This window comes from Zonotrichia leucophrys, chromosome 7, assembly GCF_028769735.1.
Source record: "Zonotrichia leucophrys gambelii isolate GWCS_2022_RI chromosome 7, RI_Zleu_2.0, whole genome shotgun sequence".
In the NCBI taxonomy this organism is placed as follows: domain Eukaryota; kingdom Metazoa; phylum Chordata; class Aves; order Passeriformes; family Passerellidae; genus Zonotrichia; species Zonotrichia leucophrys.
Genome location: NC_088177.1, coordinates 25901247 through 25914068, shown reverse-complemented (window position 1 = coordinate 25914068; position 12822 = coordinate 25901247). Strand labels below are relative to the sequence as shown.

General features: G+C 37.0%; 1 protein-coding gene across 1 annotated transcript in view; it reads left to right on the top strand.

The window, feature by feature from the left end:
- The window catches only part of MYO3B (myosin IIIB), a 212183-nt gene that overhangs the window by 139796 nt on the left and 59565 nt on the right, over positions 1-12822 (top strand). Inside the window, exons 32-34 of the mRNA XM_064718250.1 lie at positions 3779-3899; positions 10801-10864; positions 11748-11886. Coding sequence (XP_064574320.1) covers positions 3779-3899; positions 10801-10864; positions 11748-11886 — 324 coding nt within the window. The remainder of the gene's footprint in view (positions 1-3778; positions 3900-10800; positions 10865-11747; positions 11887-12822) is intronic.

Sequence of the window (12822 nt, the reverse complement as noted above, 5' to 3'; positions counted from 1 at the left end):
CATCTCTGAGATAAGCTCTGTCAACCTCCAAATGTCTGATTTTGAGGAGAAAAAATGGAGACTATTCTTACTGGATTCCATGCTAAAAACATCTCTTCCTTTTCCTTGCTGATATTGCCAGAATTTCATAGTCATCTTCACTTTTTTATTTGACCAAGTCTCAAGATCAGAGACTGGGATACATGGTGGTTACAGCACCAAGCCTGACAAAGCTCAAGAAGCATTTGGACAGTGCTCTCAGGCACATGATGTGACCTTTGAGGATGGTCCTGTGCTGAGGCAGGAGTTGAACTTGATGATCCTTGTTGGTTCCTTCCAACTCATTCCATGTCCAAGTGTTGATGTGCATCAGTGACACCAGACCTGATGACAGCCTTAGTGAGTCTTGCTAATAGTCACTGTGAGTGAAAGTTACTGCTTGGAAATGAGAATTCATAACTTCTTTCTCATAATACTTCTGCTGGAGAACTTAGGAGTTTTTTTCTGCTGTTAAACATGCATCACCCAATATCCATCTAGAGAAGTGAAAGAGAGGAAGTATTCATGGCACCCAACAAAGGATGTGACTCTATGCCATCTACTGCTCATTAGAATTAATTTGGCATGGAGTGAATAATCAGATTTGTGGGCTCTAATTTCTCTCCGATGCTGTTAGTTAAGTTGCTGAATGCTCTTTTAACTAGACAAATTAGGAAAGTGATGTGCTGTTCTTCAGAAATCAACTACCTTCTCTTTAGCAAGCATGAGCTTTCACTTCTGAGTTGCTGTTATATGCTGTTTTAGGTGATGTTAGAGAGTAAAAATGTGTATGTGTAGAAAAAGTCTGTTTCACATGATTTTTTAATGACTGAGAATTAATCCTTCTACTGTTTTAAAACTACTTCATCTCCTTTCTTTATAGTTCTCATAGACCTGTGATTGTTTAGCTTTGATCTTTTTACACTGTGCTTCACAATTTGCTCTGTAATTCTATATTTCCTGTGGGACCCAGAAGGCAAATGCCTGGACTTTTACTATCTGGAATTGTGCATTATTGTATGTAGTGTATATTGCCTTGGTATTTAGACCTTAAAAGTTTGTAACTGCAAGATCCACATCTCAGACTCCCTGAAGTAAATAGATTCTTGGTTTACTAGGTGCCGAAACTGAAAGAAAACTCTTTTTGTGTGAAAAATGATCAGTACAAGAAGTAAAAATTCATGTCCTAATTTGTGGCACATAAAGCATTTAACACCAAGTTACTAATAGAAGTGTTAAAATTAAGTTCAGTTCCTATGTTGCTTGTCAGATCCTGTCATCTTTGGCTATGTAAAGATCAGGGTTAAAGCTACTGTTGCTGTTTGGAAAGTTTGAAATATAGACTGAATAAGGTGAAAATTAGGTGACAGCTGGTAATCATTCTTCTTCAATGATGCAGTGATTGTTCATGGAGCAGTAGCAACATGAGTCTGCTAATTTCACACTCTTTGAGCCAAGTGCTTAGTGTCAAAACCAGCACCAGTCAGTAATGCAAATTGCTGTGATGGAGCAGCTTCCCAGCCTCTTAGACTGCCCCAGTAGAATTCTCTGCATATGTATTTCTTTTGAAGCATTATAGAGCCTGTTAATAAATGTTGAAAAGATGCAGTCCTACTTGTGCTTGATGAAGCTTTTGAGAGTCTTAAAGAAGTTTGTTTACCCTGTACTTCAGTTGTTCCAGGAGTCAAAAGTAGGAAAAATACAGCTATTTACCTTTCAAATTCAAGGTAATTTGGAAGAAAGTTAGAAACCATCTTGTGGGAAGAGGAGTTGATTTTGAAAATACTTATGAATATAGAAGATAGGGCAAAAACTGTGTTTATTAAGTCAGATATAGCAGATTTTTACACAGTGGATGGGGCAAAGACCAAAATGGTTATATGGACATTAGTAAGAATCTCTGATAAAAAGAAAAACAATATTTAAATATAAAATCACAGGAAGTATCAGGGTTGATTTTGTAGACACACATGCAAAGAAGTACAAAAAGGTGAGAAGCTACAAAGGATAAAAGTGAAGTTTATCTTATCAGTTCATTTGTTTCAGTGCTACTTTATAGTAGTTCATCGAGTGATTGACACTCAGCATGTTTCAGCTGCAGAGAGGTGGCTGCTGGCCAGCTGTCTCTGCTGCTGAGAGCAGAGTGGGATCTTGGCTGGTCAGTAGGGACTAGTTAAGGATTGGAAGCCTGACCACATGGGACAAGTGAGAACCTGCCTCATCTCTGTCAGATAGGAGGCTTTCCTAGTTGGGAGTATCAAGGGTGGAAAGTTCCTCAAGCCTCAGGATACCTGAGCTCTGTATTTGGTTCAACACCTCAGCAGGTCAAACTTCTGTCATGACTTCTGTAAAGTGAATGGTTGTTTATTTTCATAACCTCTCATTAAAAGGCAACTTTTGTTGCTTCTTATCCCAGAAACCTCAGTGCTTTCATAAGAAAATCAGAAGTGTGAGAGACAGAGAAATCTTGTTAATCTTCTGATCAGTTTCTCCATTCCTCAGTTTATTCAGTATTTGTCCTACCTCCTGATTTCCTTCAGCAATCTACAGTGTTGATCCTGATCCTACATGAGATTGCCTTAGACCTCATTTCTGTGCCTATCTGTGCCTTTAATATGTAACCCTGGACCGCAATGGGAGGGCTGCTCTTCTTTGGGTATTTAATCTTCAGAATTACTCTGGTTTGTGCGCATTTAGTGTGCATAAAAGCTTGTCCTGCACAGGAAACATTTTAAAAAAAATCCTATCTCCTCAGCTTAGTTCCACTATTCTTTTACATACTGTCTCACTGTTAAAACTGCAGTCCTGCTGGACTAAGCTGGACACAGCTCCTTTCTCTCACAGCCCTCAGCCTTATTCAGCTTGATGTACACTGAAACAATGGCACTGATACTGTAGCTACTTTTTCATTATTAAGTCCTTTCTCCCCTTAGGTATTTCTACTTAATACTTGAAATAAACCCTACAAAATCAAATCTTAAATTTTGTGAGTTTATATTGCAGCCTTTTTAGTCCTTTGTTCTAAGTGCAGTATGCATCACTATCTTTGGTTTGTGCTGGAGCTTTATTACTGTTCACAGGTGTAAAGAATGCAAGATAGAACTATAGAAATAATTATGGTATTCAGGTACCTAAACCCAGAGACAATCTATGGAAAAAAAAGGATGTAGCTATCCTCAAAATGTTATTAATTGTCATTTTATTTACCATATCATTCCGCTATGATTTTTTTTTTCTTTTTTTAGGAATGGTATAAATTCTAATGTCTATAAATTTTTTTCCCTGATTTTATGAGAGGCATTTTAAATGTTTTATCATGGTTACAGTTAATTTAAAAAATAGGAGAAGGCTAACTGAATATATCTGTCCCTGGCTCTGCACCCCATTGTCCCACAATAAAAGAAAGCTAAGCTTCTGGTTTTGTACAATTATGACTAAATCAAAGGGAAGCTGTGATTAAAGAAGTTGTTTTGGGAGTGATTTTATTTTAATACATTCTGAGTTGGATTAATGTTTAAATTAGACGCATTCTCTTTTTGAGGCCTGTTTTCCTTGCCTGGACTGTGCCAAGCGGTCAACAGTGAGAGTGTAAGGCCCTGTAGAATGTCCGGGTGACGGTAACATTGCAAACATTGGGGTCACTCCTGTGGGCTGCTAAGTGTTCCTGTACACAAATTCAGTAAAAGCTGGAGACATTCAGGTCTGTGCTGCAGCGCCAGTTTCAGTTTCTGCAAAATCTTCCTGATTCAATGTTTTTTAGCTTTTAGGGGGTATATTGTTCGTAAAAACTACGCAAGATTGAAAGCCAGCGCTGAGTTTGTAGCAGATCCTCAGCTTACAAGCAGCTGCTCTACTTCTGATTTTGGTTGTGAAGAAGACTGGTAAGTTGAATCCTTTACTATCTGTTCTTTAACAAAAGTGATTTCCCACGCAATAAGATCTGAAAGGAGCAGATTTGTCATCATGATTCAGCCAGCTCTTATAAATCTGCCATATTCTGAGGGTGACCACGTGTAGGTTAGCAAGTTCTCCCTCCAGCTTAGTCATCTCAGTGATCTCCCAGTTAGTGGAAATGTGCTGTTTGCTCTGGATTGCTCTCCTGGTTTTGTGCACTTCTTGTAAGTACCTAGAGTACTGCAGATTGCAGACAGAATTGCAAGTGCTCAGCATTTCAGCATTCACTGCAGTGCATGTTATTGAATGTCCAAGAGAAGAAAGTTACCCTTCTGTGCCCAAAAAGCTCCTTGCAGACCAGCAATGAGACAGGGAAAAGAGCTGTCAGGAGCAGATGGACACTTTCTGTCACTGACAGAAAGCCTAGGAGTGCTGTAAACTATGCTGGTGCTCTATTTCTTGAAGAGAGGAGGTATTTTACCACTTAAAGCAATGGGGTCACTCCAGACAAATCTTCCTGTGACACTTAGTTATGAGAGGCAAAAGGGATCTGTTACGTTTGAGTCACCAGCATTGTTCTAGGGCGGGTGGCTGGGTTTGCAGGACTAATCCCTTTCATTAGTTTCAGTGACTGAGGGTTATGAGATCTCTCCTGCTGAAGCCATTCTGGAGAAGTTATTTCTTTTTCCATGTATGCTCATAGCATTGAGTTTTGTTAACTTCCGTATATACACAGTCCATATATACATTAAGACGTTTAGCCACCAAACTGACGCTGAAATCAGTGTCTAAATGCATTTAGATATCTGACCTGAAAATGTCCATGTAAAATAGATTGGTAATTCAGGTCTTGCACCCAGTCCTGGTTGCAGTTTACAGTCAGATAGATAAATATCTTTTGCCTGGAGTTGGGAAAGTGCCATTACTGCTGGCAGTTCTTAATTAAAGACAGATTAAAAGAGCAACAGCCTGGTGGTCTTTTAAAGATCTGTGTAAAAGCTGAGTTATAGTGTTATATGTAAAGCACTCAGTTTTACTAAGTCATGAATTTAAAAGTGTTTAGAAGAAATTAATACTTTAAAAAAATTAATTCAGAAGAAGAAATTGAATCTCTACACCTAGTTCATGCTCTTCAGTCAGTGAATGCAGGACATAAGCAAACTGAAGCTAATAAATGACATGGCTTTCTAATTAAATGCGTACATTTGTTCATTTAATATTACATGTTAAAATGTTTCATGCATTTATATGCTTGACTTGGTTATCTAGTTAAATGCAAAGCTGATGTCACAGGTAACTGAGGATGCATTGAGAGTTGGCAAATATCTCTGACTGGAGTAGAAATAGATAATGTAAATGTTAGCAGGGAAGTGGCTTTGTCTCATTGAAAAAATGTTTTTCCATCAGTTTCACAAATCTGTGGAAGTGCCTGTGACTCCTGCTGAAACAGGATCCTGGGAATAATTGTGTACCTGGGAAGCTGACGCTAAGTTTTAATTATTCCCCAAAAACCATGCATGTATGAAACACTTGCCAAGCCTTTTCCTGACATCATCAGCCGCTGAGAGGCCTGCGTGCCATCAAGGAACTGAATCACAATCAAACCTTGAAAGGGGCAGTTATTTTATACTCAAACATGATCAAGACATGAGTAAAACATGGCTCAAATGAGGAAAGTAGAAGCCTTTCTGAGCCATTTTTACCACAGCTGAATAGCTGATTTACCATTCTGTTTAGAGCTGAATAGGCAGCAGAAAAGGGAGGAGTGTGATGGGATCTCCTGTTTCACAAAGAGAGCACAGACACCAACCTTAATGTCTGCCCCCATTTTGCAATTGATCATTGCAGAAATAAAAAATCCTGTATTTTGCAATGGCATAGCTAAAATTTCAAGTTAGTATTAGGGATCTTTTGAGCTAATTAGGAATAATTTATGGAGAAGTGAGAAGTAATTTTCTAAAACGTCATGTGATTTGAACTTGTCAGATTGACATATCTTTAGTGAATATATTTTTCATAAATTTTCTTGCTTAGCAGGATAATCTACAGTTCAGTGACTAAGGACCTTAATCTATGCTACCTTGTTCATCTTCTTGTTCAGACAGAGCTGTCATTCTTAAATATCTTTAAATCCCTTTAGAACCCCATCAAAGTATCTGTAACCTTCGTGTTCCACCATGATCATCTTTTCCATTTCCTTCCCAAATGAAAATTGTTTTAAGTAATACTGATTTGATACTTCCCCTGGGAAACACTTACTATATTGTTAATTTTTTTTCCTAGCTCACTGTACTATAGCTCAATGGCTGCTAAACATCACAATATAAGTTAGTTACATGTACACATGTGCCATCGTGCTGTGTTGTGTAGAAGGCACTGTTTCCACATAGTGACTTTCTTATCAGTTGGGTCTTGTATCCCTTGCTCCTTGGTTTCCTTTGGAGCTCTGTGTGTTAAGAGTAGAAGATACTGGACATCAACACCAGTTCACGCTCTTGAACTGAGTTCATTGTGATTTTTTTCTCTCGTGTCTTTCTCTTTTTACCTATTTTGTGTCATGTCCAGGCTTTAGTCAGCTTAGGTTCTCAAAACCATTATTTTTAGTAATGACATTCACATGAGCCTTACAGAACCAAGATTGTATATTAGTCTGTACAAAGCTACACAGGCACACCAACTTAGATGTTTAAAAAATTATAGGCAAAGAATAATTATCAGCATTTTTCTACAGGAAGTATGTGGGCGAAAGTCAAGTTCTGGAAACGGGTCTATTTCTGCTCTCTAATGGCTTGACTGATGAAGCAGAATCTGATTAGTAAATTTGTATCAGTACTAAGTGAGTGGTGGTACAAGGGTTTGAGAAGGTAAGATTGAAATTAGAAGCAGTTACATGAAATGTAATGAACTGCAATATGAAAGTCAATAGTGCTCCAAAGTTTACATTGGAAGATTTACTAGCAGTGAGGATACATCAACTCACGTGTGCATCATAACATTTTGTCATCACTGCCAAGACTTGGTTAAGGTAGTATATTAGAGACTGCCCTTGAAGAAAATTAGCAAGTCCTTTGGCAGCAAAAATGATCACATATCTCTGTAAACCATGGTAAAGGAAGATGTCTAAGAAAGATGGAAAACTAAGGGTCATATGGTATCATTTCTCCTGTCATGAAAGGCTGATGTGAAAACAAACTGTTCTCTGTTGAGAATCAAGAGAGAAATAATGGGCTTGCATTGCAGCACAAGAATGTTAGGTTAGAGATCAAGAAATGCTTACTAATGGTAAGTTGAGTTAAACCCAGTGTAGGTTACCTTGGAGAGTTTCGGCAGCTCCACCACTGCAGGTTTTTAAAATCAAGTTAAGCAAATATATGGGGGAAAAAAATAGATGTAGCTGATTTTTCTCTGAAAATGGGCGTGACTTAGATGATTTGTCAAAATTTTTTTATGATTTGCAAACACGTAGTGACTTCTTGAACTGTAACATTTCTGAGCCAGTGGGTTTGGCATTGCAAGCCAGCTTTTATGGCATCGTAGTGCCACCAGCTGTTGCTGCATCAGTATGGGAAGTAAGTATAGAAATGGATCTAGAGGAATTCTCCACGTCTGCTTTGCTTGCAGTATCATTGTTGCTGTGCCTGAAAAATGAGTGAGGTTCATTTCTCAATGGTTTGCTAGAGCTGGAGGCCCATTGAAATAGCACAAAATGTGGATTTACCTGCATGGGCACTGGTGGATTAGCACATAATCACAGTATCCTGTGTATCACTGAGAGATTAAACATGATTTCAGTCACATGAGCACAAATTCATTTACAAACTGGTTTCATGTGAATTCTCCTGTTTCCTATAAAAGCTCCTCTGTCTTTGCTGTGGTTTCTTTGACTTGATCTGCAGCCTTCATCTCACTAAAGTGAGGTTCGCTCTGTCAGTCAACAACAAAACTTTCCAAGAACTCTTTTGATTAAAACAAAAAGAAAAATAATCGCTATGTTGATGTGCTTCTATTCTTCATGGAGAGCTGATTTAAAGGGTCACATCTCTACATTTTAAACCTTTTTTTTTTCAGAATCTTCAGAAGAATGCCATTGGATCTTGATAATTTATTCCCTTACACCTTTCCCATACTTTCTCCTTGGATGATTTTAGTTTTCGTCAAGATCACATTGCAAGATCACAATTTCTTGTATAAGGCATCTTTTGAATATTAATTTTCATTTCTTTCCACAAGAATAGCTGGTATAAAGACATTTTGGTTTCCTTTAATAGCTTCACTTTCCTATTTTTAATCATAGCAAACACTGAGATTATTGCTTGTGCTGAAAATAGGAAGTCTACAATCCTTGTGGCATGCAGTAGAATCCATGGGCCTGATTCTGATGTCATGTGAGCTTCTAATTACTGTTCCTAAGTTTAGTTACTCAGGATTTTCAAAGGTCTAGATGGGAATTTGGGCACAATTTTCTAGTGTCATTTAGTTTTTTGCTCGTTCCCACCCCTTTGGAATTTTTCATCTACCCATGCTGAAAGGGTTGAATTTTTTCTATTCCATAAAATAGTGCTTTTGCAAAATGAACTGTATTGTTTCTAGTAGAATATCCGGCAGTGTTTCTAACATTTTCCAAGGCATTTAAATAATGAAAGTGAAAGGGCCATTATTAATACTGGTAATGGCCAGAGTAACTCCAAAACGAGGTATTTTTTCTCCAGCATAAGTTAATCTCCATTACTAGATTTATGTTGCTATAGTTCAGCTGCTTTCAGTGCTAAGGATAGTGAGTCTATACACTATACAGATGTGTAGACAGACCTTAAGAATCAATGTTTCTTTCTTTTTCCAATGTTTCTTGCTAGTGGAGTGATTTATAGACAGCCTGTATGTGAGGACTGAGGCGTATTACAGCTCAGTAGCTGAACAGTCAGCAGCAGATTGTTGAGTTGCCTGACTGAAACCAGGCCCATGAACCCAGATCTGCAGCTGATTCCACGTTTTCAGAAGTATTCCCTGCCAGTTTGATGTTGTGGTGGGCTGACCTTGGCTGGCTGCCAGGTGTCCACCAAGCTGTTCTGCCATTCCCCATCTTGTCAGGACAAGGGAAGAAAAATGCAATGAGAAGCTCCTGAGTAACAACTAGTACTCAAGTGCATACTTCTGGTAGCAGCAGTAATTCTGTGGAAGGTTGGGCTCCATTGCAGCAAATACAACCCAATTTAGGATTGTTTTAATCAGAAACAATGCATCACTGGGATTCTGACAGAGAGTTGGGGTTTAGGGGCTTCCAAATTCCAGAGGCTGATCTTTGCTAACTTAAGCTTTACAGAAGGGAAGTTGCTGATTTTTGTCTTTGTGCTTTAACAATTATATAAGGTCCTAGCTGTGCAAGGTTGTGTGGTTTTTTTAGTAGAAGACAAAGATTGTTTTCATGTTGCTTATTTAGATACAGATCCAAACCACTCCAAAATCTGAATATTTAAATTTATATGATGATTCAGTCTGGTTTTGGCTTTGCAGGCCATTTGCAACATACTAATCTGACAGCAAATGTTGATTTTGACATCCACCAAAGTGATATCTGAGGATTATTAATAATTTTTACCTTGTATTTGATTTATTTTCAGAAATTCTGGGGAAAAGGGGAGTGCACCATCTCAAAAATGCTTGAGGAATTTTTGGGCAAAAGTGGCAGGTTATCTAACCAGTGACACTAAATAAATTATTATCTAAATAATATATATACAAGATAAATAGTAATAAAGAACTTTACAGATAATATAGTATATGCACAAATACAGTGTAAAATACAGTCCTAGACATATGTTTTACTTTCTACTTTAAGAAGTGTGCCAGTACTAAATGATAATGCATTTCTAAAGTGGATCCCTTCCTTTCCTCCAAGGAAAACACAAGTTTAAATTCAATTTACATTTTAGGGCAAATGTTTTTCTTCTCTTTCTTTGTGTCAAAGAATAAAGGGGGACTTAAATTCCCCTTATCTGACATGCAAGTCCAAAGTTCCCTCACGAAATTGAAACAGTACAGAAAGATGACTGTTTACCATGTTTATGAACTTCATTCAGTTTTGACAATGAAAAAGTCTTTGTTTGAATCCAAGTTTGAGGACCGTGAGCATACCAAATAATTTCCATGAGCCTCAAATTTTTTAATCTACTAAATGAAATTGGTAGCAATTTCTTTGGTATTGCATAGCTGGAGATTCTGAAACAAGTTCTGTCTGGGTGGACTTTACTGTTGAAGAAATCCATTGACTTCAAAGGCCTGACAATGAGGATCACAGCCTGCAGAAGGTTTTTATGTTACTTTAATCAGCATTAATGAAGTAGGAGTTGGCCTTTAATATTTTTATGGCGACATAATATGATGGTAAAATAGTAACAGATATAGCCAAAGAATCTAAGACATCTTACTTCTTGCTCTGTCTTTAACCCCCATGGCTTTAGGAGAGCACATGTGTTTCACTTCTTGCTCATCCATCAGATTTCGAGTGTCTAAGTTTGAATTGTGTGAAAATAGCTTTTCACAGCCCTGGAAAAAAAAATTAATATAAAATCTTAGCAAATTAATACATTACTTCAATTTCATTAAATTCTTGTAAACTCATTTTACACATCTGCACAGACACACAAATTTTTAATGACAAATTCATTGCTTATAACCTGTTGCTGCGTTTAACAGTATGCACTTTCTTATAAGAGGAAATGGGACTGGTCTGGGGTTTTTTTTCTGAATGGGTTGTATATGCACATTTAGAAATTGGGGGAGGGAGAAAAGGGAAAATCAACAAAAAAAGTGTGTATGCCAGTAAACCTTTTATAAGAGTGAAGAAATTACAATATTTAAACTAAATTTTTTCTTTTTCTTCGCTTTTAGGCAGCAAACCAGTAACCAGTCTTCTCCCGTGGTGCCTGATTTTCTTGACAAACAAACTAAAAAGGTACTACTAAGTTTATATTCTAAAACAACATCCCATTATAACTTCAAATTCCTGAGTCCACAGTTCTGCAATGTGTTCATGTCTGCTTGGCATAGCCATCTGAACATGAAACCGTTAGTGATGTTTTGAAGTCTTTGAGACAAAAGCCTGCTTGCTAAGAACTTTAGTTCTGTAGAGAGACAGGGAGGTACAGTGAATAAGAGAATCAAAAGGCTGGAAATTTGCTGCTGAGAATAAATGCTAGCTGCTCCCTGAGGTGATTTGTCTGTGCACTTCACTTTCTACAGATGTTAGAGACTCTTTTTTAGTAAGGACCTGAGGTTCTTTGGTAGCACTTTGATATCCTGCTCGAATTCAATATGTGAAATGGAGGAGTCGCTCTGTGACTTGGAGCACAGCATAGTCTTTGAAGTCTGATCCAATTTTTGCTGCTTACCATTTGATGTTGAAAGGATGAAATGGAGAAAATGTACAGTTTTTGCCAGTAACTCTGCTGAGCATATGTAAGATTAAAAAAACAAAATCCCTTGGATGATGTACTTAGAAATGTTAAGCAGATTAATACCTTCCTATAGCTTTTTCTAAAGATACAAATTAACTATGAGAGGAAATCAGCATACAGTGCATGCTATGATTTAACTGCATGAGGAAAGGGGATAAATAAGTTAAATGGAAAAAAGTAAACAAATGTTTGTGACACGGGTGCTAAGTCGGTGTTGCTGAAAGCCACAAGAATCTTGTGTAACTTAAATCTAGCATTAGATGCTTCAGAGAGTCTTGGAAAATAACAAGTTGCTCTCTATGAGATCACAGCTGTAAGTTATCATAAGCAAGTGGAATTAATACATTTCTTATGTGCCTAAACCAGCATTCTTTATTCCAGAATAATTTGGATGAGATTTCTGCTTCTCCATTTATTCTAAAACATTCATTTGAAACGAATCATTCGCAATCAATTAGCCAATCCCAGACAGTTGCAGACCATCAGTTGTCAAATCTTTTGACATCCTGTAAAAAAGGAGGTAAGAAATATATAAAAGTAGCAGAGATATTTTGTTTACTGCTTATAAGCCACAAGTTGCCAGCATGTAACTTGCTTTATGTATTGATGAGATCATTTAACAATTCGTTGAAAGGCAGAAACATAATAGAAAAACTTTCTTCTCTACACTTTCACTCTCGAAATATGAAAAAGCCCTTAAGTCTCTGTATTACAGAGGCAAAAGTAAAATGATTTTTAAAATAAACTTCCTGTTAAAAGTGTCATTGCTAATCTCAAAATACCTTTTTAATGAAATCAAATCTACCTTCAAGAGCTTCAGCTTTCCTTTGCCTTCCAACCTCAGAAGTCAAAGACAGAAATGAAGTCTCTCCTGTTGGGCAGAATGAAAGACGACTGGTTTGTTCACACACAGAGATTCAGTCAGCAGCACAGGAACATTGGCAATACTTCTACAATCATTGCAGTGCAGTTTTTTTAATTTTTATTTGCTGTTATGTTACTTTTGCCATGTTCAGCAAGAGTTTCAAAACTTAAAGTAAAATATTTTGACATTTTTTGAATTTTACCTGGTTTATCTTTAGATATTCCAGGAAATCATTACTTATCAGAATACTTTTCTCTTATCATGGGTTTTATAATCATCCTATCTTTGCAAATCCATGAATGCAGACTTTATTACTAGACTGTAGAATAACTTTCACAGTTTAAGATGAAGTAGGTTGATAATGTGCTATCTGTAACCAGAGCCAAAATGTATATGATAGTAAATTAATTTCTAGATTAATACTGAAAATTAGTTGTTTATAATGTCATGCTATTAATTAACATTACTGTTTGTTTATTTATTTAATGGGACACCTTTCATCTCCTAAATCTACAAATATTTATCTGCATAATTAAACTAATCCTGCAATTTATGTGTTTAAATTTTACAGAGTTCAGTAAAACAATTTTC